Source organism: Mastigoproctus giganteus, chromosome 13 (genome assembly GCF_048544385.1).
Source record: "Mastigoproctus giganteus isolate SK-2022 chromosome 13, ASM4854438v1, whole genome shotgun sequence".
NCBI classification, from domain to species: Eukaryota; Metazoa; Arthropoda; class Arachnida; order Uropygi; family Thelyphonidae; genus Mastigoproctus; species Mastigoproctus giganteus.
The window spans coordinates 153041074-153066622 of record NC_143587.1 but is presented as its reverse complement, the minus strand read 5'-3'; the positions used below and the strand labels follow the sequence as shown (position 1 = coordinate 153066622).

General features: G+C 36.2%; 1 protein-coding gene across 1 annotated transcript in view; it reads left to right on the top strand.

Moving 5' to 3' along the window:
- Positions 1–22473, top strand: part of Kpc1 (Kip1 ubiquitination-promoting complex subunit 1) — a 534039-nt gene extending 511566 nt beyond the window's left edge. Inside the window, exons 30-31 of the mRNA XM_090388154.1 lie at positions 17846–18029; positions 21978–22473. Of these exons, the coding sequence (XP_090244280.1) occupies positions 17846–18029; positions 21978–22092 (299 nt within the window). The 3' untranslated portion in view covers positions 22093–22473. The remainder of the gene's footprint in view (positions 1–17845; positions 18030–21977) is intronic.
- Positions 22474–25549: the final 3076 nt, after the last annotated feature.

The window sequence follows — 25549 nt, the reverse complement described above, 5'->3', positions numbered from 1 at the left end:
TGGTAATGCAGACATGACGACCCAGTTGTGAAGTTAATCACACAATATGAGAGATGCCAAGAGGTGTAGATGTCAATATTTAAAATAAATAAATGCACAAGGCATAATACTTTAAGAGTTTGGTATCTATATAATATCGGTGTTTAGATACACCATAGATAACTCTTAATAAACTACAAAGTAGTTGTTGTAGGCATCATTTGCTGTTTCTCATATTGTGCTCTGCCTTCACGACGAGTTGCCATGATATTGCACTACTTCGAATAAGTAACTCTTCACTAATAGAGAAGACTATTGTTACTTATTCTCAGTTGAGTACCACCACCCAGACAGCACTGTTTCACGGCTATTGGCCGATCATCAGTGGGTGGGCAGGTACCCTGGTAATGCAGACATGACGACCCAGTTGTGAAGTTAATCACACAATATGAGAGATGCCAAGAGGTGTAGATGTCAATATTTAAAATAAATAAATGCACAAGGCATAATACTTTAAGAGTTTGGTATCTATATAATATCGGTGTTTAGATGGGTGGTACTCAACTGAGAATAAGTAACAATAGTCTTCTCTATTGTCTGGGTGGTGGTACTCAACTGAGAATAAGTAACAATAGTCTTCTCTATTAGTGAAGAGTTACTTATTCGAAGTAGTGCAATATCATGGCAACTCGTCGTGAAGGCAGAGCACAATATGAGAAACAGCAAATGATGCCTACAACAACTACTTTGTAGTTTATTAAGAGTTATCTATGGTGTATCTAAACACCGATATTATATAGATACCAAACTCTTAAAGTATTATGCCTTGTGCATTTATTTATTTTAAATATTACATACAATGCACTGTGAAATCACAAGCATCTTTATTTCCAACACGTGAAGCTGAAATTCAAATAACTGTCATCATTCTTACATTTTGGTCTTTTATTAGTTGATTCCTGTTTTTTCACTTCGAATTTTTGGGGAACAAAAGCCTGTGATTGGTCATCCTTACTCAACAGTATGACAATATTGTGTTCGTTTTCATCGACCACTGTTGCAATATTAGAAGTACTTGCTTCTCATTTTAAAATTCCTTTTTTCAACCACAAATCCATGGCCATTCATTTTAATAATAATATTTCGAAATACTGATAATTATCAGAAAAAAAAAAAATTATATAAGGAAGTGAGTTTTGTTATGATACCAGTTCACTTCCCCTCTCCTTCAACCCATGTATTCCAGGTAAGTTACATACGAATGGCATATTAGATCACTACATTGCTACATTTTTGTAGATGTCATTACCTCTATGCATACCTCTCTATACAAAAGCCCTCCAAAATAGTGTTCCGCAGTCTATTTGATTATTAGTCTATGCCAGTATATTAATAACCGAAAAAAAAAAAAAAAAAAAAAAACATTAAAAATCATAATGGTACAAAAGTGGTGTACACTACAAATATGCAAAATTTATTTATTTTATTATTTATATATTTTTTTAATTATTAATTACGTGTTCTCGTGGAACACAGTTTGAGAAACGTTGCACTACTGCATATATCATATTAAGATATGAATTGCATGCCGTGACAAGGTTTTTCCTCAGGCAGCACAAATGCTAGTGCCGTTTCTGTAGCTAAACATCCAGATTTATCTATGATATTTTCAAACATCTGTAGAGGATGCTATATATCATATTTGAGCTCTCTCTCTCTGGTTACAGAAGTAATAAATGATGGGGGAAAATCATATATAACTATTACTTATACATACTGAATATGAATTGTGTAATGAGATAAGATTTTAGAAGAAAGGAAGAAATTAGATTTTTGTCTGTTATATAATTGAAAGTGCATTTGTGTTCCTTTAATTAAATGCAGTGTTTAAGAGAAAAGGAACTATAAAATATAATTTATTTATATTAAAGAACTATGTCAGTGATGCAAAATTGTATAGAAATATTGTATTGCTTAGGCAGCATCAGCCAAAAAAATAAATAAATATATACTTTCAAATAAAAGTATATATAGTATATATATAGTTAATGTAGGATATCATTCAATAAAAAATAACAGGATAGTAAAATGGATATGGTGATGGTAGTAGGCTGCCTATTTTATCCATTTCAGAAATTGGTATTATGAATTAGCATTAATAAATTATTATATTTAAATATGAAGACCTATTTTTGTGCATTGTCTAATGCTTAAAAATTCCCATTAGCATTAGTAGAGGCATTTGATGCAAGAAAGCAAGCTTAGGCAGCATCAGCCAAAAAAAAAATAAAATAATAAAATAAAATAAATAAATAAATTAAAAAAAAATAAATAAATAACCACTTCCACTTCACCCCTCTGTTCGTTCGAAATACCTGTCTAGGCTGAGCCTTAAACTTATTTAGGCTATCTACTTCCACGACAAGGGTGGAAGTCTGTTCCACCAACCAACCACCCGCCGGCTAAAGGCAAATTTCCGCACGTCTATCCTACATCTGTCTTTCCTCAATTTGAATTTATGCCCTCTCAGGTGATTATTCTGTGCAAGAGGGAGAATCCCATCAGCATTGAGCATGCTCAAACCATTCAAGGCTTTATACACCTCTATCAGATTACCTCGCTGGTGCCTAGTCTCCAGACACTGTAATTTGCAAAACTTAAGCCTTTCTTCGTAAGAGCACCCCTTTGTTCCATTCACTAATCTTGTTGCCCTTCTCTGTACTCGTTCCAGCAGCTCTACATCCTTCTTGAAATGAGGCCTTCAGGCCTGTATACAGTACTCTAGGTGTGGTCTGACCATTGCCTTATACAAGGGAATAAACATCTCCTTATCCCTGCTAGAAAAATTCCTATATATCATTGACAATACACCATGAGCTACTTTTGCAGCCCGTCTGCACTGCTCAGAAAACTTCATATCTGCCTGCACAACCCCCCCCCCCCAGGTCCTTTTCATTCTCTACCACTGTCGGTGTAGTACCACACAGTTGATACGTTGCTGTTTCCCATATGTAGTACTTTACATTTGTCAATGTTAAACTTCATTTGCCACCTCTCAGCCCATCTGCTCAACCTTTCCAGATCTTGTTGCAGCAGCAGCATAGTGTCAGTAGTGTCCTTGACAACCCTGCCAACTTTCGTATAGTCTGCACTTGGACATTAAGCTTGATATACCATCAATATTATTTATAAATACAGAAAACAATAATGGACCCAATACTGAACCCTGAGGGACTCCACTAATAACATTAGTCCACGATGAGCAGTGTCCATTGATTACCACACTCTGTCTTCTCCCCCTCAACCACCCCTTTATCCATAGCAGCAATTTGCCTCCAATGCCACACTGCTCCAATTTGTGCAGCAGTCTTCCATGTGCAACAGTATCAAAAGCCTTTCTAAGATCCAAGTATATAATATCAAAGTTATTCCCTGCATCCAGTTCTTTTGTGACTGCATTATAGTATCCAATCAAATTGGTCAGGCAAGACTTCCCCTTAACAAAACCATGCTGTGTCCGAGCTATAACTGAAGTCTTGTCTAGATGATCCTGCAGTGCTTCTTTAACCAGTGCCTGCATTAATTTTCCGGGAACAGAAGTTAAACTAACAGATCTATAATTACTTGTGTCAGCCTTTGATCCATGGGTACCTCCCCTGAGTCCAAGGAAGCTCTCATAATTATGGCTAAGGCTTTGCTTACTTCCTTTGCTGCCTCCTTTAATATAACTGGATAGATCCCATCCACCCCAGGTGTCTTTCTTGTGTTTATCTTCAATTTCTCCTCCACTTTACTCTCAGAGATTTCAAGATTCTCCAGCTTACTGCCAGAGTTGAATACACCTCTGGCATTCCCCTCGCTGAATAACTCCTCATGTGTGAATGTCGATGCAAAATATTCATTTAGTTTGTTAGCTACCTGAGCAGGATCATCAACAGTTGACCCATCGATATCCAGTGGACCAATCTGATTCATCCCCCTTCCTTCTAGAGTTTACATAAGTAAAGAAAATCTTTGCTGTTTTTCTTTGCATCCCTTGCCAAAGTTATCTCGTAATCTGCCTTCGCCTGCCTAACCTCCTTTGTAACTTGGTTTCAGATCAACTTGTATCTATCATAGGCTTCTGTGTCACGTGTTAATTTGTATGTATCCCATACATTTTTCTTCTCTGCCATATGTCTCATTAGTTCATCTGACATCCATTTAGGCCTAAATCTTGAACAATATTTCTTAGTTGGTATGTAAAGCCTAGTAGCTTCCAAGATAAGTTCTTTGAATGCTTCCCATTTTGAATTTGCTGTTGGTCACATCATCAGTTGGTCCCACTGTATAGAATTTAAATACTGTCTCAGACCATCGTAGTCACCTTTACGAAAGCAATAACCCTTCCCTTTACCCCTAATGGTAGTTACCTCTTTGAGTAAATCCCACTTCAGCACACTGTGATCACTGCCACCTAGTGGTTCAATTATCTTCAGATTCTTAATGCATGAAGAATCACTACTGATAATCAAATCAAAAGTATTACTCTCTCTAGTTGCCTCCCGAACATGCTGATGTAGAAAACAATCATCCAATAAATCCACCAAAGCCTTGCTAGTGTGTGAGTGACCAGCCCCCAAATTCCAGTCAATATCTGGGAAATTAAAATCCCCCATTACAAGACTCTCTGATTTACTGGCCCACTCTATTTCCCTGTACAGTTTGTTATTATACTCATCAGAGTCATTAGGCCTATAGCACACTCCTACTCTCAGTTTTAATCTCCCAATGCTTATGTCACACCAAACTGACTCGACACTGCACTGTCCAACGATGTCGACTGGCTTCACTTCCTTGGATTTTATGTATTTCTTAACTAATAGAATACCCCCCCTCCCTTCCTATCCTGTCTATCCTTTCTGTAGACATTGTACTCCTCAAATTCCAGTTCTGCATTCCTTATATCTGTGTGACACCACGTCTCTGATATCCCAACAATATCTGCCTTTGATGGTTTGAGCAATACCTCAAATTCATCAAATTTATTTACTAAACTCCTAGCATTGGTGTACACGCAAGTATACATGCACCTGTTCTTAGCTACCCTAACACAACCCATGTGTTTTCTTGTACCCCAATGATTCCCAGCAGTCTCTGAAATATCCTGCATCTTATTTTCCAGGCTGCTGCTCATTCCAATAGAAGCAGTGCAAGAATCACTTTCACTTCTGCCAGTGGCTACTGTTAATCTATTAGTCCTTGTATCCCCCCCCAATCTAGCAGTTTTCCGACCCACCTAACACTGCCTCGATAGCATCAGCAAACATTCTTGCACTCTTTCTATTTAAGTGTATCCCATCCCTGTAGAAGCAGTCTCTCCTGTTAACAAGTACAGACCAGGCTGAAAAAAATTCTACCCCTTGAGCCTTTCACAATCTTTCCAGACCCGAATTGATCGACAGGGCTCTCATCATATACTCCCTCCTATCGTGTCTGGGCAGAATTGCAGACACTTTCAAATTCAACCCTAATTCACGGCTTTTTTTCAACATTGACCTGTACTTATTAAGTAATTCCGCCGGTCTCCTACTCTTAATATCATTAGTGCCAACGTGTACAACTATATCACCTTTTGTGCCCTTAAAAGATGATATCCGCTCTACAACGTCATCAACCTTTGCCCCTGGCAGACATACCCTGGTCCTGTTCCACCTATCCTTTTTACAAAGCATGCTTCCCATTTCCCTGACAATAGAGTCACCAACAACTACTAGTTCCTTTGGGACCAGCACATTCTGCCTTGGGGGCTGCCGCTGTGTTGCACGATGACCAAGTGCAAGCTCTGGAATTGGTATGGGCAGCTGAGATTGGATCATTAAAAATGTTATTTTAATGATGACATTTTATTTAGTTGGAACATTAAAAGTGATCCAATTGAAAAAAAAAGTCAGCAAATTTTAGTGTTGTTTCTTTATATCACAGATAGTCAAATTGTAGTGTTTTGGCCATCAAAGTACAAAGTGGTTAGATGTCAGTAGGTTTATGCACTGAGTCACCAATTATCTAACTCCTAGAAACTTTAAAACATGATTCACAATTGTAAGTGGATATGACATAACATGCATTCCTTATTACAGCCCTACTGAAATTGATAGAAAAGAAATAAAAAAAATAAATAAGAGTGGATATAAGAGGTACTCCAGCATGAATAAGAAATTTATTTTATATATCATGAGGGCAAAATCTAACTCTGTTGACTACCACCAGCTGCGTGCAATTAAAGAAGGAAACCTGACCATTCAATTGCAAAAAGAAAATGCTCTATAAAAATACCCTTTTTTATAGATTAAAGGTTAAAAACAAATTCTATCGCAGTTGGGAATTATTGGAAACAGTAGTCATTGTTTTACCAGCAATAAATCTAAGCCAAAAATGAGCTTCAACGATAGGGAAATACATAAGAATGGACCAGGAGTACATAAAAATATCTTTTGCTAATTCGTAAAAAAGAAAATATATATTTTAGATCAAATATTATTATTTATTTTTTTATCAAGAGAAATCCTGATGTTAGAGGAAGTAACTCTTTAAAGATGCCAAGAAATATCAACTGTAATCTGAATAAACTAACTTCAGCCTGAGAAAAATTATCATATATTGTGCAATAAGAAAAAATAAAATCCAATATCACAGTTCAGGGAAGGGAAGGAATGGATATTAGCAAAATTTTACAGTAAACCAAATCAAATGCTTTTCATTCATGTGGGACTTAATAACATAATTGCATCAATTTGATGATATTTACCATCAGTACGAGGCCTCTGTAGCCAGGAGTGCAGTAGCACATGCTCCTTGAGTTAGACCAGGTTTCCAAACCCCTGACTGCTAAATACGGTCGATCTGCCAACCCGCATTGAACCAGCGTGGCAGATTATGGTCCATTTCTCTCAACATGAATTGTTGTGGAGGCTTCCATCCTGCAGTGGGTTGATAATGGCTGCAGTTTACCTTTTTTTACCATCAGTTAAAACATTTTCAAAATAAATCTGGGAGGAGTGAGGGTAACCAATGTCATTGCCTAAACCTTAAGGGTACCTGAGATCTCTTTAGACTCCAAATGGACTGTATTCTGCTTCCTTTTAAAAGACAAAGAAGATGACCATGTCTACAGTACAGTAAAATAAAACTCTGTAGATGTTCATAATCTCTTCATTCCTATATCTGAACATAAACTTTTTACTCCATATCTCACTTGTGTGTAGGTGTTAGTTACAATTTCTGCATGCCGTATTCTTTGTTATTTATTGACACATCTTTTTTTTTACTGTTTTAGATTTTACAACCCAAAAAAAATGTCAGTGTTGAATTATCAGATTACAAAATGTTATGTTTAGTTGGTACTTTATGTATATTAATTAAGCGTACATAAGCATAAACTTATTTTTATTTTGCTAACCTGTGGATGAGACTCTTCTGATTTTCATATATCATTTAATTTTGTTAATTGGTAAGTTAAAATAAAAGTATAAATTTGTGATTTATATCTTCATTTTTATAGCCTGTGGATAATATTCTTCTGATTTTAGCTTATTACAATTGCATTTAATAGAATCAAAATTCAATTTGCAAACACAATCACAATAACCAGCACTAACTGTAATTATTTTATGGCATCAGCATAAAAAAAAATAAATGCTGGCTTGTTTAGATTATTCACATTCAGATTTTCGACGGTCTACAGCAGTGGCTTTCAACCTTTTTTTTAATAACAGCACCCCTAAGTAATTTATTTTATTTTGTGGCACTGCTACTCAATTTTCTACCTGTTAGATCCGATTCTATCTCTGTGTATATATATATCTGATATTAAAAAAATATGTTCTGTGATAGTTATTACAAAAATATAACTATAAACAAAATTACAATTTATAATACAAATTATATATATAATAATTTTATTATTTATACAGAGGTATTAAATAAACATCAATTATATATATCACAAAATTTTAAAAAGATACCGTGCACCTTTTTATAATGAAATAAATATATAAATTTTAAAAAAAATAAGTTTAAGTAACTTAAACCCAAATTACATGGCACCCCTGGAATGTTGTTGTGGCACCCTGGTTGGAAACCACTGGTCTACAGTATATATAAAAAAGTCCAGTTGTCTGACATTGTATCTGCCAGTTGTATGTGGCTGCTAATCATGTGTTCTCTCAAACAAGTGAATGTTAAAAATACATTTAAGTAATTTAAACAAAATTATTGTTTACTGTTTTACTATCAGATCCTGTAGCGGGTTCTTGGTTGTTTGTACTTAGCGTTAGCATATGATTCAAGAAAGCAAGCTTTCTTGAATCATCAGCATCAGCCATAAAAAAAAATTCCCGCTTAACCCATCCATGCACTGAAATGTTTGTCCAGTTCTTCCTTGAATTTATTTAAGCTATTAACTTCCGCAACTAATGGAAGTTTGTTCCAGGAATCAACCACCTGCTGGCTAAAGGCAAATTTCTGCACATCTGTTTTGCAACTGTCCTTCCTCTTTTTAAATTTATGCCCCCTCAGGTGCATAATCTGAGCAAGAGTAAGAATCCCATCACATAAGAATAGCTTGCTCAAACTATTCAAAGCTCTAAACACCTCAATCATATCAACTCACAGGTGCATATCGTGTTAGTCTGGTGCCTAGTCTCCAGAAGCTACAATTTGCAGAACTCAAGCCTTTCTGACTAAGCTCACCCCTTTGTTCCCCTCACCAATCTTGTTGCCCTTCTTTCTGTACTTATGGCAGCAGCTCCACATCCTTCCTGAAATGAGGCATGCAGTACTCAAGGTGCAGCCTGACCACTGCCTTATACAAATGGATAACCACTACCTTATCCCTGCTAGCAAATTTTCTGTATATCAATGATAAACTTCCTGAATTTCTCTGGCAACCTGTCTGCACTGCTCAGAAAACTTCATATCTGACTGCACAATTACCCTCAGGTCTTTTCATTGTTCACTACCCTGAGTGTTATCACACAGTTGGTACATTACTGTGGGATTACTGCTACCCATATGCAGTACTTTGCATTTGTCAATGTTAAACTTCAGTTGCCATCTGCCCAACTTTTCTAGATAATGTTGCAGCAGTGTGCTGTCATTACAGTTGTTAACAACCCTGCCAACCTTCGTTTCATCTACAAACTTCCTCGCTGACGAGGCTACTAGGAGGCGGTCGTGTTCAAAGCCGCTAAGTGGATTTTTCTTATTTATTGATTTGAAATTATTGTTTTTCTAAAACTTTTGATTTAAATTTAGTAGTATAACATTATTTTGTGATTTTCTGATTAATTTGGTGTATTTATTCTTTACTCGGCCTTGTAATTGCATAAAAGTATTGGTAAGGGTATCCACGTGTTTGCAACTCCGCTAAACGAGAAGTTCTTTAGCCATATTTAGCCGCTTGATTGAATATTTTTTACATCGAATTATTTCTGTAAGTAGCTTATAGACCTAGTAAGGATCGTTAGTTTATTCTGAATTGAGACAGCAAGATTTGAAAGTTAATTAATACTTAAGTGTCCGTAGATTTACCGTTCGTAACTTTCCCGCCTTTGTGATACGATAGTTATATACCGTACTAGATAGCGTTAGTTGAACTTCGTTAGCAGTTAAATTGTACTTTTAAATAAATACATATAACGACTTAGATTACAAACGTAACATAATTAATTATATTTAACATAATTAATTATAATTAATTAATAAATTAATAGAATCATGACTCAGACCAGAGCAGCAAAGCAAAAGGCTCAAGCTAATGGAAGTGCTGTGGCTCAGAGCAGAACTGATGGGGGCAGTTGTCCTCTGACTCACAGCCTTATAAAATGCACTGTTTGCTTGATGTTTGCAGAGCAATCAGGTACGGGACATGATACTGCCATGGGGGATGTCTTTGTGTGTGCGCGATGCAAGGAGTGTATCGATATCAGGCAACAACTCAGCGTTCTTGTGGGCCTATATGAGAGCTTGAAGGACAGGGTGGATGCCCTCGAAGAAACTAAATTGAGGGGCCCATCAAGCTCTCAGCTGCCCACATCAACGCCAGAGCTTGCACTTGGGCATCACGTGACACAGAGGCAAACCCCAAGGCAGAATGCGCTGGTCCCGAAGGAACTAGTAGTTGTTGGTGACTCTATTGTCAGGGAAACGGGGAACATGCTTTGTAAAAAGGATAGGTGGAACAGGACCAGGGTATGTCTGCGGGGCAAAGGTTGATGACGTTGTAGAGCGAATATCATCTTTTAAGGGTGATATAGTTGTACACGTTGGCACTAATGATATTAAGAGTAGGAGACCGGCAGAATTACTTAACAAGTACAGGTCACTGTTGAACAAAAGCCGAGAATTAGGGTTTAATTTGAAAGTGTCTGCAATTCTGCCCAGACACGATAGGAGGGAGTATACGATGAGAGCCGTGTCGATCAATTCGGCCCTGGAAAGATTGTGCAAGGCTCAAGGGGCAGAATTTTTTTCAGCCTGGACTGTACTTGTTAACAGGAGAGATTGCTTCTACAGGGATGGGATACACTTAAATAGAAAGGGTGCAAGAATATTTGCTGATGCTATCGAGGCAGTGTTAGGTGGGTCGGAAAACTGCTAGCTTGGGAGGGAGACAAAGACCAATAGATTGACAGTAGCCACTGGCAGAGGTGAAAGAGATTCTTGCACTGCTTCTATTAGAATGAGCAGAAGCCTGAAAAACAAGATGCATGATATTTCAGACTGCTGGGAGCCATTGCGGTACAAGTAAACACATGGGTTGTGTTAGGGTAGCTAAGAATAGAAACAGGTGCAAGTATACTTGCGTGTACACCAATGCTAGGAGTTTAGTAAATAAATTTGATGAATTTGAGGTATTGCTCAAAACATCAAAGGCAGATATTGTTGGGATATCAGAGACGTGGTGTCACACAGATATAAGGGATGCAGAACTGCAATTTGGGGAGTACAACGTCTACAGAAAGGATAGACAGGATAGGAAGGGGGGAGGGGTTATGCTATTAGTTAAGAAACACATAAAAACCAAGGATGTGAAGCCAGTCGACATCGCTGGACAGTGCAGTGTTGAGTCAGTTTGATGTGACATAAGCATTGGGAGATCAAAATTGAGAGTAGGAGTGTGCTATAGGCCTAATGACTCTGATGAGTATAATAAGAAACTGTACAGGGAAATAGAGTGGGCCAGTAAATCAGAGAGTCTTATAATGGGTGATTTTAATTTCCCAGATATTGACTGGAATTTGGGGGCTGGTCACTCACACACTAGCAGGGCTTTTGTGGATTTATTGGATGATTGTTTTCTACATCAGCATGTTCGGGAGGCAACTAGAGGGAGTAATACTCTTGATTTGATTATCAGCAGTGATTCTTCATGCATTAAGGATCTGCAGATAAATGAACCACTAGGTGGCAGTGATCACAGTGTGCTGAAGTGGGATTTACTCAAAGAGGTAACGGGAAGGGTTATTGCTTTCGTAAAGGCGACTACGATGGACTGAGACAGTATTTAAATTCTATACAGTGGGACCAACTGATGATGTTACCAACAGCAAATTCAAAATGGGAAGCATTCAAAGAACTTATCTTGGAAGCTACTAGGCTTTACATACCAACTAAGAAATATTGTTCAAGGTTTAGGCCAAAATGGATGTCAGATGAACTAATGAGGCATATGGCAGAGAAGAAAAATGCATGGGATACTTACAAATAAACACATGACACAGAAGCCTATGAGAGATACAAGTTGATATGCAACCAAGTTACAAAGGAGGTTAGGCAGGCGAAGGCAGATTACGAGAAATCCTTGGCAAGGGATGCAAAGAAAAACAGCAAAGAGTTCTTTACTTATGTAAACTCTAGAAGGAAGGGGATGAATCAGATTGGTCCACTTGATATTGATGGGTCAACTGTTGATGATCCTGCTCGTGTAGCTAACAAACTAAATGAATATTTTGCATCGACATTCACACATGAGGAGTTATTCAGCGAGGGGAATGCCAGAGGTGTATTCAACTCTAGCAGTAAGCTACAGAATCTTGAAATAACTGGGAGTAAAGTGGAGGAGAAACTGTTGAAGATAAACACAAGAAAGGCACCCGGGGTGGATGGGATCTATCCAGTTATATTAAATGCAGCAGCAAAGGAAGTAAGCAAACCCTTAGCCATAATTATGAGAGCTTCCTTGGACTCAGGGGAGGTACCCATAGACTGGAAATGTGCAAATGTGACCCCAATTCTCAAAGGAGGATCAAAGGCTGACACAAGTAATTATAGACCTGTGAGCTTAACTTCTGTTCCAGGAAAATTAATGGAGGCACTGGTTAAAGAAGCACTGCAGGATCATTTAGACAAGACTTCAGTTATAGCTCGGACACAGCATGGTTTTGTTAAGGGGAAGTCTTGCCTGACCAATTTGATTGGATACTATGATGCATTCACAAAAGAACTGGATGCAGGGAATAGCTTTGATATTATATACTTGGATCTTAGAAAGGCTTTTGATACTGTTGCACATGGAAGACTGCTACACAAATTGGAGCAGTGTGACATTGGAGGCAAATTGCTGCTATGGATAAAGGGGTGGTTGAGGGGGAGAAGACAGAGAGTGGTAATCAATGGACACTGCTCATCGTGGACTAATGTTATTAGTGGAGTCCCTCAGGGCTCAGTGTTGGGTCCATTATTGTTTTCTGTATTTATAAATGATATGGATGATGGTATATCAAGCTTAATGTCCAAGTTTGCAGACGATACAAAGGTTGGCAGGGTTGTCAAGGACACTACTGACACTATGCTGCTGCAACAGGATCTGGAAAGGTTGAGCAGATGGGCTGAGAGGTGGCAAATGAAGTTTAACATTGACAAATGTAAAGTACTACACATGGGAAACAGCAACCCCAGAGCAACGTATCAACTCTGTGGTACTACACTGACAGTGGTAGAGAATGAAAGGGACTTGGGGGTGGTTGTGCAGGCAGATAAGAAGTTCTCTGAGCAGTGCAGACAGGCTGCAAGAGTAGCTCATGGAGTATTGTCAATGATATACAGGAATTTTTCCAGCAGGGATAAGGAGGTGATTATTCCCTTGTATAAGGCAATGGTCAGGCCACACCTAGAGTACTCTATACAGGTCTGGAGGCCTCATTTCAAGAAGGATGTAGAGCTGCTGGAACGAGTACAGAGAAGGGCAACAAGATTAGTGAATGGAACAAAGGGGTGCTCTTACGAAGAAAGGCTTAAGTTTTGCAAATTACAGTGTCTGGAGACTAGGCACCAGCGAGGTGATCTGATAGAGGTGTATAAAGCCTTGAATGGTTTGAGCATGCCCAATGCTGATGGGATTCTTCCTCTAGCTCAGAATAATCACCTGAGAGGGCATAAATTCAAATTGAGGAAAGACAGATGTAGGATAGACGTGCGGAAATTTGCCTTTAGCCAGCAAGTGGTTGGTTGGTGGAACAGACTTTCATCCCTTGTAGTGGAGGTTGATAGCCTAAATAAGTTTAAGGCTCAGCTGGACAGGTATTTCGAACGAACAGAGGGGTGAAGTGGAAGTGGGTTTTTTTTTTTTTTTTTTTTTTGGCTGATGCTGCATAAGCTTGCTTTCTTGCATCAAATGCCTCTACTAATGCTAATGCTTACTTGGACATAAAGCCTGATATACCATCATCACTACAATTGATATAGAAAACGACAATAGGCCTAACACCAAACCCTGGAGGACTCCACTAATAACATTAGTCCATGAAGAGCAATGTCCATTGATTATCACTCTCCCACCCTTTTATTTATAGCAGCAACTTGCCCTTAATGCCATACTGCTCCAATTTGTACAGCAGTCTTCCATGTGCAACAGAAACAAAAGCTTTCCTGAAATCCAAGTATATGATATCAAAATTATTTTTTGCTTCCAGTTCCTTTGTAACCACATCATAATATCCAATCAAATTGGTCAGACAAGGTCTCCTTAAGAATCCCATACAGTTGAGCATCAAAAATCGGAATGACCAAGCATTTATTTGTTTAATTTTATTTTTTTGCTGGTGCCATAAAATAATTGGAGTAAGCATTGGTTATTGTGATCATGTTTGCGAATTTAATTTAGATTCTATTAAATAGCAATTATAATAAGCAAAAATCTGAGTAATATATATTGACAGGTTATAAAAATGAAGATATAAAGATAAATTTATACTTTTAGTTTACCTTACCAATTAAAATTAAATGAATGATACATGAAAATCGGAAGAATATCCACAGGTTAGCAAAAGGAAAATATATTTATGCTAAACGTACATAGCTTAATAAATATACATACAATACTAACTAAACATAACACTGCAATCTGATACTTTTGTTCACTGCCTTCCCCCCTCCCCCTTTCCTTTTTGGGTTATAAAATCTAAAACAGTTAAAAATGATAAGCGAAAATCTGCCTAATTAATAACAAAGAAAACAGCATGCAGAAAATGCAACAAATATCATGCATGAGATACGGAGTAAAATGTTTACAAAGTTTAGATATAGGAATGAAGAGATTCTGAATATTTAGTTTTATTTGACCGTACCGAAGTTATGGTCTTCGTCTTTTAAAAGGAAGCAGAAATTTTTATAATTAAATCGAAGATTGAGATTTTAAACAGATTTTCAAAGGGAGAAAGCAGGTCTTCTTTAACAAGATCTTATGGGATTGGAAAGTCAACCGTAACAGAAATTAAAAACAAGGAAAAAAGTTTAATGTCTGCATCGAAACTTGATTCAAATGATCGTGCAAAAAAGGAAAACAACTGTGAGAACAGCAAATGAGCCATCCCTCGAAGACGCTGTTTGTTGTTGTTTGGTTCTGAGAGCATCAGCAACTAAGGCCATATTGCCAGTGTATACTGTCTATAAATTGTGTGTTCAGTGCCCAATTTTCTGTTTGCTGGATGAAAACCCATGCTACCCTTCCCTGAGACCAACTAACAAAGCCACATTGTGAAAAAGTGCCATAAAAATTCCTCCCATCACTTTTGACAGGACTCGAACTTGGGTCTTTTTCACCTAGAGTGGGGAGGACGGTGATATCCATGATATCCTAGGTAAGAGCAATAATTGAGTACTATTCAACTCAATTACTTTTGATGAAAACAGTGAGAGATCTGGCAGCAAAGAAACGAAGTTTGAAAATGGTGCACCAAAAAAAGTAATTATTTTCATTAAAAGGCCTATAAGTGTTACTAGGACTGAAAGTTCCATTTGTTTTCTTTCTTATGAATAAAAATACAAGTACAACTTACTGTGTTTAACTTACTAAACCCTTTTTTTAGTCTCCAGAACTGTATTTTTGATAAGTTTGAAAATCCGAACTACCCCCAATCCCAATTAGTTTGGATTATTAACGCTCTTCTGAACGATAACTGCAGCCTTGTCTCATTGATCTTGAGATGCTTCTTTAACCAGCGACTCCATTATTTACCCCAGAATAGAAGTTACACCAACAAGTCTGTAATTATGCATGTCATATTTTGATCCCTCTTTGTGAATTGGGGATACATTTGCACATGTCAAATCCTTGAATCCAAGGATGCTCTCACTATTATGGCTAAGGGTTTGCTTACTTCCTTTGCTGCCTGCTTTAATATAACTGGATAGTCTCATCCACCCAGGTTCTTACGTAAAACCCAGTTAAGCATGAGAACCTTACGTTTAACTTCAATTTCTCCTCCACTTTGCTTTCAATTATTACAAAATCATTTAATCCCGGTTAGCATTTGATAAGTTTCTGGATTCAACTTCCCTTCAGAATTCCTCGTGTGAATGTAGATGCTAATTACTCATTCAGTTTGTCAGCTACCTGAGCAGGATCATCAACAGTCGAACCATCGATATCAAGTAGACCAATCTGATGAATCCCTTCTGGAGTTTACACAAATAAAGAAGTCTGCTATTTTTCTTTGCATCCTGATTATAGACTGTCTTATATCTACCATAGGCTTTAACTTCAAAATTAATTCCTTGAATGCTTCTCGTTTAGAATTTGCTGTTGGTAAGTCATTAGTTGATCCCACTGTATAGAATTTAAAAACTGCCTCAGACCACTGTAGTCACCTTTACAAAAGCAAAAACCCCTCCCTTTAATCCTGATGGTAGTTAAATTTTTAAGTAAGTTACATTTTTAAGTAAATTCCACATCAGTACAATGTGATCACTGCCACCAAGTGGTTCCTTTATCTGCATATTCTCAATGCATGAATAATCACTACTGATAATCAGATCAAGAATATCTGCTTGTCTCCTGCTGTAGAAAATAATCATCCAATAAATCCACAAAAGTCTTGCTAGTGCGCAAATGACCAACGCACAAGTTCCATGCTGACCGGGCTAGCCAGGTGGGTAAAGTGCCTGCCTGGCAACCCAAAGGTCGCGGGTTCGATTCCTGCCTTGGGCTTGGATCAAAGTACTGCAAAAACCTTGGGAGGTGCATTATGGCCACAGAAGCCTATGTGACAACTACCAAAAAAAAAAAAAAAACAAGTTCCATTCAAAATCTGGGAAGTTAATATCCCCCATTATAAGACATTCTGATTTATTGGTCCACTCTATTTCACTGTATAGTTGTTTGTTGTACTCATTAGTCCTATAGCACACTCACACATTTTTTTGCTTTCCTGGTGCTTATGTTACCCCAAAAAGAGCATAAATGTATTTTTAACTAAGAGCATAGCTCCTTCTCCCTACCTATCCTGTGTATCCTTTCTGTACTTCCCAAATTCCAATTCTGCATTCCTTATATCTGTGTGACACCACGTGTCTGATATCCCAACAGTATCTGCCTTTGATGTCTTGACCAGCACTTCAAATTTTTATTTACTATACTCCTAGTATTAAATACATGCAAGTATACATGTACCTGTTCCTCATCTTAGTTACCCTAATGCAGCCCATGCATTTAATTGTTCCATGATGACTCTCAGCAGTACTTGAAATCTCCAGCAACTTTCTTTCCAGGCCTCTGCTCATTCCAATAGAAGTTGTGCAAGAATTACTTTCACCTCTGCGGTTACTGTTAATATATTAGTCTGTGAATTCCTCCATGCTAGTAATTGTTTCATTCAGACATAAACAACACCTGATTTGCAACATCATCGCCCTATTTGCCCATGGGCTTTAAAAACAAAAATCACTCATTCCAAATAGAAATACTAGCATGCATATTTTATTGGACCCTATGAATGCTGCTAATTTTAAATCCTTACTTTAAAGCACTTAATATGCAAGAATTGACTTCACAAAACCTTTCATTATATATATATATATTTTTTTTTCATGGCCAGACTAATGTAGCTTCTTTAATAAAAGAAATGATGTATGGAATACAAAGTGACCATGGTGTGAATATTAATAAAATTATGGGCATGAAATGGGCTATTTAACCCTTGATTCCAAGGGTTAAATAGAACAAATTATTTCTCAGTAAACTGACATGTGGCCTACCCTGTATATTAATTCATTTATCTTTTGGCTTTTTAGTTCATGTCACAAGCATGTGCTGCAAAGGAGACAAAGTTGTCTCAACTGGGCAGTGTGTGCTTTCATAAATGATTCCAAAAATTATTACTTTCTATTTCCTGAGTAGATCCTGATTCCTGCATGTATTTTCTTCAGTTGCACATTTTTTGAAATAATTACACATATTATATGTGCTAGGCTAGGACCTACCACATAAATTTTCCAATATGTATGATAAAATTTTGGAAAAGTAATTTGGGGACTTCTGTATTAGATATATAGTATTTGCTATATAATATAGTAGTTTTTTTTATTTATTATTTTTTTTTTATTGTAGATGAAGAAGTAGATGAAGAAGAAATAAAGCAGTTGGAGAAACTTGTACTTCTAATTCAATCTCGATACAAAGCAACTCTGCAAGCCCAGGGAGGGAGGGATATTGATGAGGAAGAAGTGTGTACTATATGCTATGCCACTCCTAAGTCTGTTAGGTTTCATCCTTGTGGTCACCAGTCTTGCAGGTAAGAACATTAGCGATATAAGGTTTAATAATTAGGTTCCAGGACTGGGTCTGAGTCACTTTAAAGAAAACCGATAAATTTTTTCCAAGTTAATTTTTTTTTTTTTTTCCCAAAATAATCATGGAGGAAACATTTAAATGCATTTGAACTGACCACCACCAATTCCATAGTCACTTTTTTTTTATGTCCACTACAGTGTCCAGTCATCATCCTTTCAGTGTTGATCTGATTCTTTGAGAAGAAGAAATAATGAGAAGTATATCATTGAGGGAAGAAGAAATAATGAGAAGTATATCATTGAGGGAAGAAGAAAGAATGAGAAGTACATGGGGAGATGTACCGTATTTCCCCATGTATAAGACGTATCTTTTTTCGAAAAATTTGGGGTCTAAAAACTGGGTGCGTCTTATACAGTGGTTGTAGATTTTTTTTTACTTTCATTTCCCACTTTTTCGTGCTTGTTGTCTTTGTGCTCATTGTTTCGCACTTGTTACCGGTATATTAGGTTACGTTCTGCCCAGAAATGGCTCAGAAAAGATTTTCGTACAGTGCTAAATTCAAGTTAAAAGTGATCCAGTTTGCAAAAGTGAATGGAAATCGTGCTGCTGAACGTAAGTTTGGTCCTCCAACTGAGAAAACAATCTGAGACTGGCTACGGGAAGAAGAAACCCTACTGAAAACGCCACAACAGAAGAAGCCCATTAGAGGCAAGTCGCCAAAATTGCGATTTAGAGAGGGAATTGAAGATATGGATTAAGGAGCAAAGGGAAATTGGAATTCCTGTGTCCACAAAGATGGTTCAGCATGAGGCAAGAAGAATTGCTGATGAAAAAGAAGTTACTGATTTCAAAGGAGGATACAACTGGTGCTTCAGGTTCGTGAAATGGAATGGACTAAACATGCATACACGCACCAAACTTGCCCAAAAGATGCCTGAAAGTCATGAGCAGAAGGTCCTTGAATTTCATCGTTTTGTCATTCAATGTCGGAAGACACATTGGGACAGATTGCAAATATGGACAAAGTCCCCCTTCAATTTGATGTCCCAAGTAACAGAACTGTTGATAAGAAGGGGGTGAAAACTGTAACTGTGAAGACAAGTGGACATGAAAAGAGCCATTATATAGTTCTAGCTTGTTGTGCCGACGGAACCAAGCTGCCTCCTATGCTGATTTTCAAACGCAAAACAATGCCAAAAGAAGACATCCTCGAGGAGTGATTGTCCACATTCATGACAAGGGTTGGATGGATCAGGATGGGATGAAGATCTGGTTTGAGAAAGTTTGGAGCAGGAGACCAGGTGGGCTCTTACGCAAACCAGGAGACCAGGTGGACTCTTACATATTGGTGCTTGATCAGTTCAGGGCACACATAACAAAAAATACCAAGAAGATTGCTGCAGAGCAAAAAACAAAACTTGCCGTCATACCTGGAGGCTTGACATCCCAGCTCCAACCACTTGATGTCAGCATTAACAAACCCTTCAAAGCTGCCATGAGAGACAAATGGAACCAATGGATGAAGTCTTCTGGGGACAATTTGACAGGAAGAAACCAACTAGGAGAAGTTTGTACCTGGGTGAAAAGATCCTGGGATAATATCAAGAGTGAGATCGTTGTCAAGTCATTTAAGAAGTGTGGCATTTCAAATGCCATAGATGGAACCGAGGACGAGGCAATATATGAAGACAGTGATTCGTCATCAGACACAAATGAGGACAAGCTAATGGATGGGAGTTTTGACACTGATGAGTTGTTTGAATTTTATGATGAATAAAACTTGAGTTAAATAACTTTATGTAATACATTTTTTTTCAAATTTCGGGCCCCAAAATTAAGGTGCATCTTATACATGGGGAAATACGGTAATTCAGAAGAATAAGAGGTAGAATTCTTCAAAACTGCTTGATAATCAAAACAGAATGAGGCATTGTCGTGCAGCAGCATAACTGCCAATTTTTGACTTTCAAGCAGCTGCAGATCTGCATTTGTAAGGAGGAATTTGTAAGAAAATGTTTTTTGGCCAAATCAAGTGAAAAACAGACTTTGTTTTTAAAATCCACACTGCACTTGAAATTAAATTTCACTGGCAAAAGCAAAATACACATTCACAGCCATTCTATAAATTTTTTCCAAGTTAATTACCAGTACAGCATGCTTTTAAACATTAGCTAATAGGGAATAGTGCTAGCCATATAGTGCAAGCTTTCTTGGGCAATTCTTAGTAGCCTACCCAAGGACCACTGTACCAATTAACAGAAAAGTTGCTGCAAACATCTATTTCTTCATTTATTTATTTGTCTTTAGTTACACCAAGAACTATTAGAAAACTTGTCCACAAAACATTTGAAATGTGAATTTGATACACTTAAAACTTGATGAAATCTGTGCTACCTCAGCATTTATAAAAACATCGTTTTTCAATTTCAATGGAAACTTGTATGTAAAAAAATTTTTTTTGTTTATACTCCAGCATGATCACCAGATTAGTAGAGTTTATTACAATAAATTGTATTTAGCAGTCACGGGCTTGAACCCTAGTCCACTCAAAGAGTGTGTGCTATTGGACTCACTCCTGACCACTCGGCTACATCATGTAGTCAAATGCCGCCGTAACGTACTGCTTCCTCACAGAGCAAAATCTTCTCCTTGGCAGTAGAACTGACTATAAGTAACTTCTCAATAATCCCTTCTATAAATTTTTTCCAAGTTAATTGCCTATTTTTCAAAATAATCACATTGTTTACATTGGTGTGCTGTAGTAATTGGTTTCCAAAATATAAGTGGAAACTGATTACTACAGAATAAATTTGCACATAACATTCTTCAACATATCTTGGATTGGATTAATGACCTCAGTATGTTGGACTGAAAAGCTATATTCAGACTTTCAAATGTTACCTAAACAAAATTACTTTAAGCCAGAAGAGATGAAAAGGCTTTTTGCATTAGTGATGATAACATGCCTATAAATATCAGATTAATTTACCTGTTAACGATTTGCAGTTCAGAAGAGTACCTGTTATTAGAGTTCATAGTTTTGTCCTTTTAAATATCTTTTGCATCATGAAATGGATTTGAATTTAGGCAAGGGCATACACTAGTAATAACTTGTACTTTTCAATTTGATGATAAAACTTTATTGCCACACTTTGTACTTTCAGTACAAGGTGTGGCAATAAAGTTCCAAGACTGATGCTGTTGTGGTTATGTTCAACAGAAATATGAAAATAAACATTCAGCATGTATGACATCATTGCCACAAACTGCAACATTTATTTTCGCAATTCTTTTTATGCAAATGTTGTCATTATTCTTACTTGTTTGCAAATGTCTGATTACAACACCTTTCCCACTGCTTGAAATTGAAAAGTCATATCTGCATCCAGTATGCAAAACAAGCATGATAAAAAAATCTTGTATATGACTTCTTAATTGTGTCCTATTTCTTTGGTAGCTTACTGAAAGACAGTGTGGCTTGTTACAAAATGGCCATGTGTAGTTTATCATGTTAAAAATAGCTTTAGAAATATATCATCCACTGAACAGTTGTCTTACATTAGAGAGAAAGTGTATATTACCATTAAATTTGAAACATTATTTTAAAAAAATTCAGTGAATCATTTCAAAAATATACATATTTACTAATGTGGAATAAAAGTATTTCAGTTAATAATATATAAGGATTAGTATATCATGGGTGATTAAGCATGGAATCATTGAAACAGTTAAAAAGTGTCATTAATTTAAATATTAATTTAAGTTCATTTTTAGCTACATAATATTCACGTGAGTGTTTCATTTCTAAACTAAACTACAAGAAAATTGTTGAGAGCTATCTCATTGTCTTCATACTTGAAGTTCTAAATTTTTTTAATATATATGAACATATTTGAATTATGTAAAATATAATAAAAAGTTATACTTTGGCTGTTTTATTTTTCTTAAGGGCTTGCATTTGCTTGCATCTTCTTCATCACCACGAATGCTTTTTTTGTAAAGCTGTGATAGAGCGAGTGGAATCTGCATCAGGTGAACTTTTATATCCTGCAAGTTCAAGATGAATGTGGTTACTCATTACTTACTATAAATTTGCATCATTCCCACATTCTGGTCTAACTTAGCAGGATATGCACTTCCGAAACTGATCACAACAGAATGTTTGCTAAGAATGCTGTGCTGACACTAACTAAAATAAGGTAATATTTTTAATATTCTGTTAAAATCACAATGTGGACATACTGTGGTTTCTATATTTTAAAAACATTTCTGTGCCCTAGAGAGATTTTAAATAGATCCTGCACACTGTGTGTGTCTGCTTGTGTTCTTAGGTTATCTGAATAAGTCATTGTGACTTTTGTACAACCTTTGTGCACTGTTTTATTTATCTGTTATATACACCTTACCTGCTATTTATTTATTTGGCTTAATTGTAATTGTGAATGCTGAATTCTATTAAGCCTTATTATGATATATTAAAAAAAAAAAAAAAAAAAACCCCATTGCTAGTAATGAAAAAAGAAATACCACTAACGATTTTGATATCCTGTATAAACAAAACATAAAAACACTAAGAGTTGTTGTTAATCTGCATTTTATTTAAATGTTACATTACATGTGTTTGTGTTACCACTGAAATCTACCCTAGTGTAAATTTCAGTGCCTCTCAATGATGTCTCTCAGAAACATTGATATTGATAAAAAAAAAGTTTTTTTTTTTTTTTTTAAATATTATCAGCATAAGTGCCTGTACCTTCCAAGCATAAAATAAAACTCTGCACATTATTTAGTGTCATTTATATTCTAGTCATCATAATCTGAGAATTTTGTTTATGCTGTTTCTGCAGACTTTATACATAAATGACCATAATCCTGGGTGATGATCATTAATCACAAAAAAAAAAACTGTATATTATTTTTTTTTTTATTTATTTTTTTTTTTTTTGTTGTTCTCAAATGATAATATAACCAGATCCTAAATCAAAAATTCTTAATTTGTAACCACTAACAGAATGACACTTTATAGGCAATCCAGTTATTATTTGTAGTCTGAATGGCAGGGTTGACTAGCCCTGGTAGCTACAATAAACTAACTACTATGCTCACTTGCCACACACAAGTATGACCTTTAAAGCAGAAGGAATCACATAGGCCACATTCTAACAAAAGAAATGTCAAGAGATAGAGGGCCAAGATGGTGAATAAGCGTTGGCGGGGGGGGGGGGGGGGATTGTATTTGAACCATTTCTCCGATTAATAATGAACAGCAAGCGGCTCAAGTAAAATGGAAATCCTCCAAATATTAAGCAAGGCTGTTTATCACGGTATGAAACACTTCCACAGCGAACAAGACTCAGCCAAGCAGTGATGAAATGGTTGCTGATAAACTGAAAAAATGATGACTGAAAGGTTCTGTTTAGAATTGAAGCTGGTAATGAAATATGGGTACATGTTTTCTTTTATTTTCTATACTATTAGAAAAGGTTTCATTTCTTCTGAGATAGCTTACATGTTTCAAGTTGAACTTCTGATTTTTTAAAATGAATTACAAAATATATTTTATTCAATTTTTTTTTCTAATGTGGTATTTACTCTTCACTGCTAATATACATCTGACATAATTATTTTAAATGAAATCAAATCCTCTCTCTTATTTATCAAAATTCTAAATGGTTATAAAGCATTCTCTGTTCTCATTTCAATATACTAATGAATTACATGAAATGATTTTTTTTTAGCATTTAACATGTGTTAGCATCTATCTTTCTTATACTCAACTCCCATTCTTGCATGGTGTCTGTGAACTGCAGTAAGAGCTGTCTAATCTTTCCCTAGCTTTTCGGAAACTAAATGTGAACAGTTGACAAAAACATAAGACATTTGTATGTGTCTGTCTTCAGAGAGTGAGCATTGTATATCTTAAATTCTAAGATATACAATAAAACATTATTACTGGTTTCTCTCATTTATTTTTGTTTAACATCGTTTAGCTAAGTTTAGGAAATTATAATTAACAGAATGCCATTTTTGATTTAGTAAAAAAGCCACAAACACCATAAAAGCATGTTTTATTTGGGCGCAGGTGGCTGAGGGTTAAGGGAATTTTTCTGTTGTGTTAATAAGAGCATTTGTTTTACATCTAGCAGTTCTTAAAACAGAAGCGTTTCACAGGTTTTAAGTGATTTAACAAGTTAACAAAATGTGTATTATCCATAGCTTATTCTTTTTGTCATTAAAGTGTTCTAAATCATCCATTTCAGTGCATATCTATGACTAAACTAATGCAATGTAAATGGCCTAAAATAAAGAACTGCTGCAATTGTATACTATACCTATAACTGAAAACTCATACTGATTGTAATGTTGTTATGTAAGTATCCTTTAGTTAGTATCCTGTACTGGTCATAGGCTTGACTCATAACGAGGAACTGGTCCTGTTAAAAATTACAAGCAGAAGTACTCCAGTGAAACAAGCTGTATGGCGAGAAAGTGCTAGTCGTTAACTTTAAATTGATTTTTGAAGAGAAACTGTCGGATCCTCTGTAAAAAAACTGGCAACAAAATAGTAAACTTAGGACTATCTGACGGTGAATTTAGTGGCCATCGCACTTTAAACTGCCATATGTAAAATTTATTGATTGCATTTTAATAGTTTTTTATAATATTTTATAAATACTCAAGTTTATCGATACACTAGTATTAATGAGTTGCATCTATGATACTTTTTTTCATTCTGTTATCTGTTTATGTTTAAAGTATGAGACACTGCTATGACAGCCTGGATGCAATTACTGGATACTGCAAGACCAGTAAATCTTAAAACAAGTTATGACAGTAGGTTCTGTATTTTAAGCAAACTGCAGAAGGGCCTTGCAGCACTGCTATTTTTAAAAGTAATGCATCTCTAGGCAACTTTTGATTATTGAAATTTGTTCTGAGATTACAGTGTTTGCTTAAAAGCAGTTTATAGTTTAAATTATTATATTCATCATCATTAGCCATATGGTGCAAGGAAATATTTTTTTTTATGGTGCAAGGAAATATTTTTTTTAACCCTGAGAGATAGAGAGAGAACAAGGGTCAGAAGTAGAAGGGAATCACCAAGAAGGAGAAGAATGATGATATCCAGCTCAGGACCGTGGGTGTGCCAAGCCCATACTCACCAGATGTGAGCCCCTGGAGTTAAATGTTATGGAATATAAAAAGGACAAAATAGTCATTAATTCATAAAGTTAACAAACAACTCATCCACAACTTTTATTGTGCAGGAGTTAAAAGTAGAAAACCTTGTTAACAGTGTAGTGAGTGAGAGAAGAATTGAAATTTAATAGTATAAAGTTCACTGCAAGACAAGTAAATCTTAAAACGAGTTATGATATGATTCTGTATTTTAAGCAAACTGCAGAAGGGCCTTGCAGTGATGCTATTTTTAAAAGTAATGCACTGCTTGGATTATTCTAAATATATCGTGCTTAGTTTTCTACTTGATGCAGTTATATATAAAAATAAATAACACACACA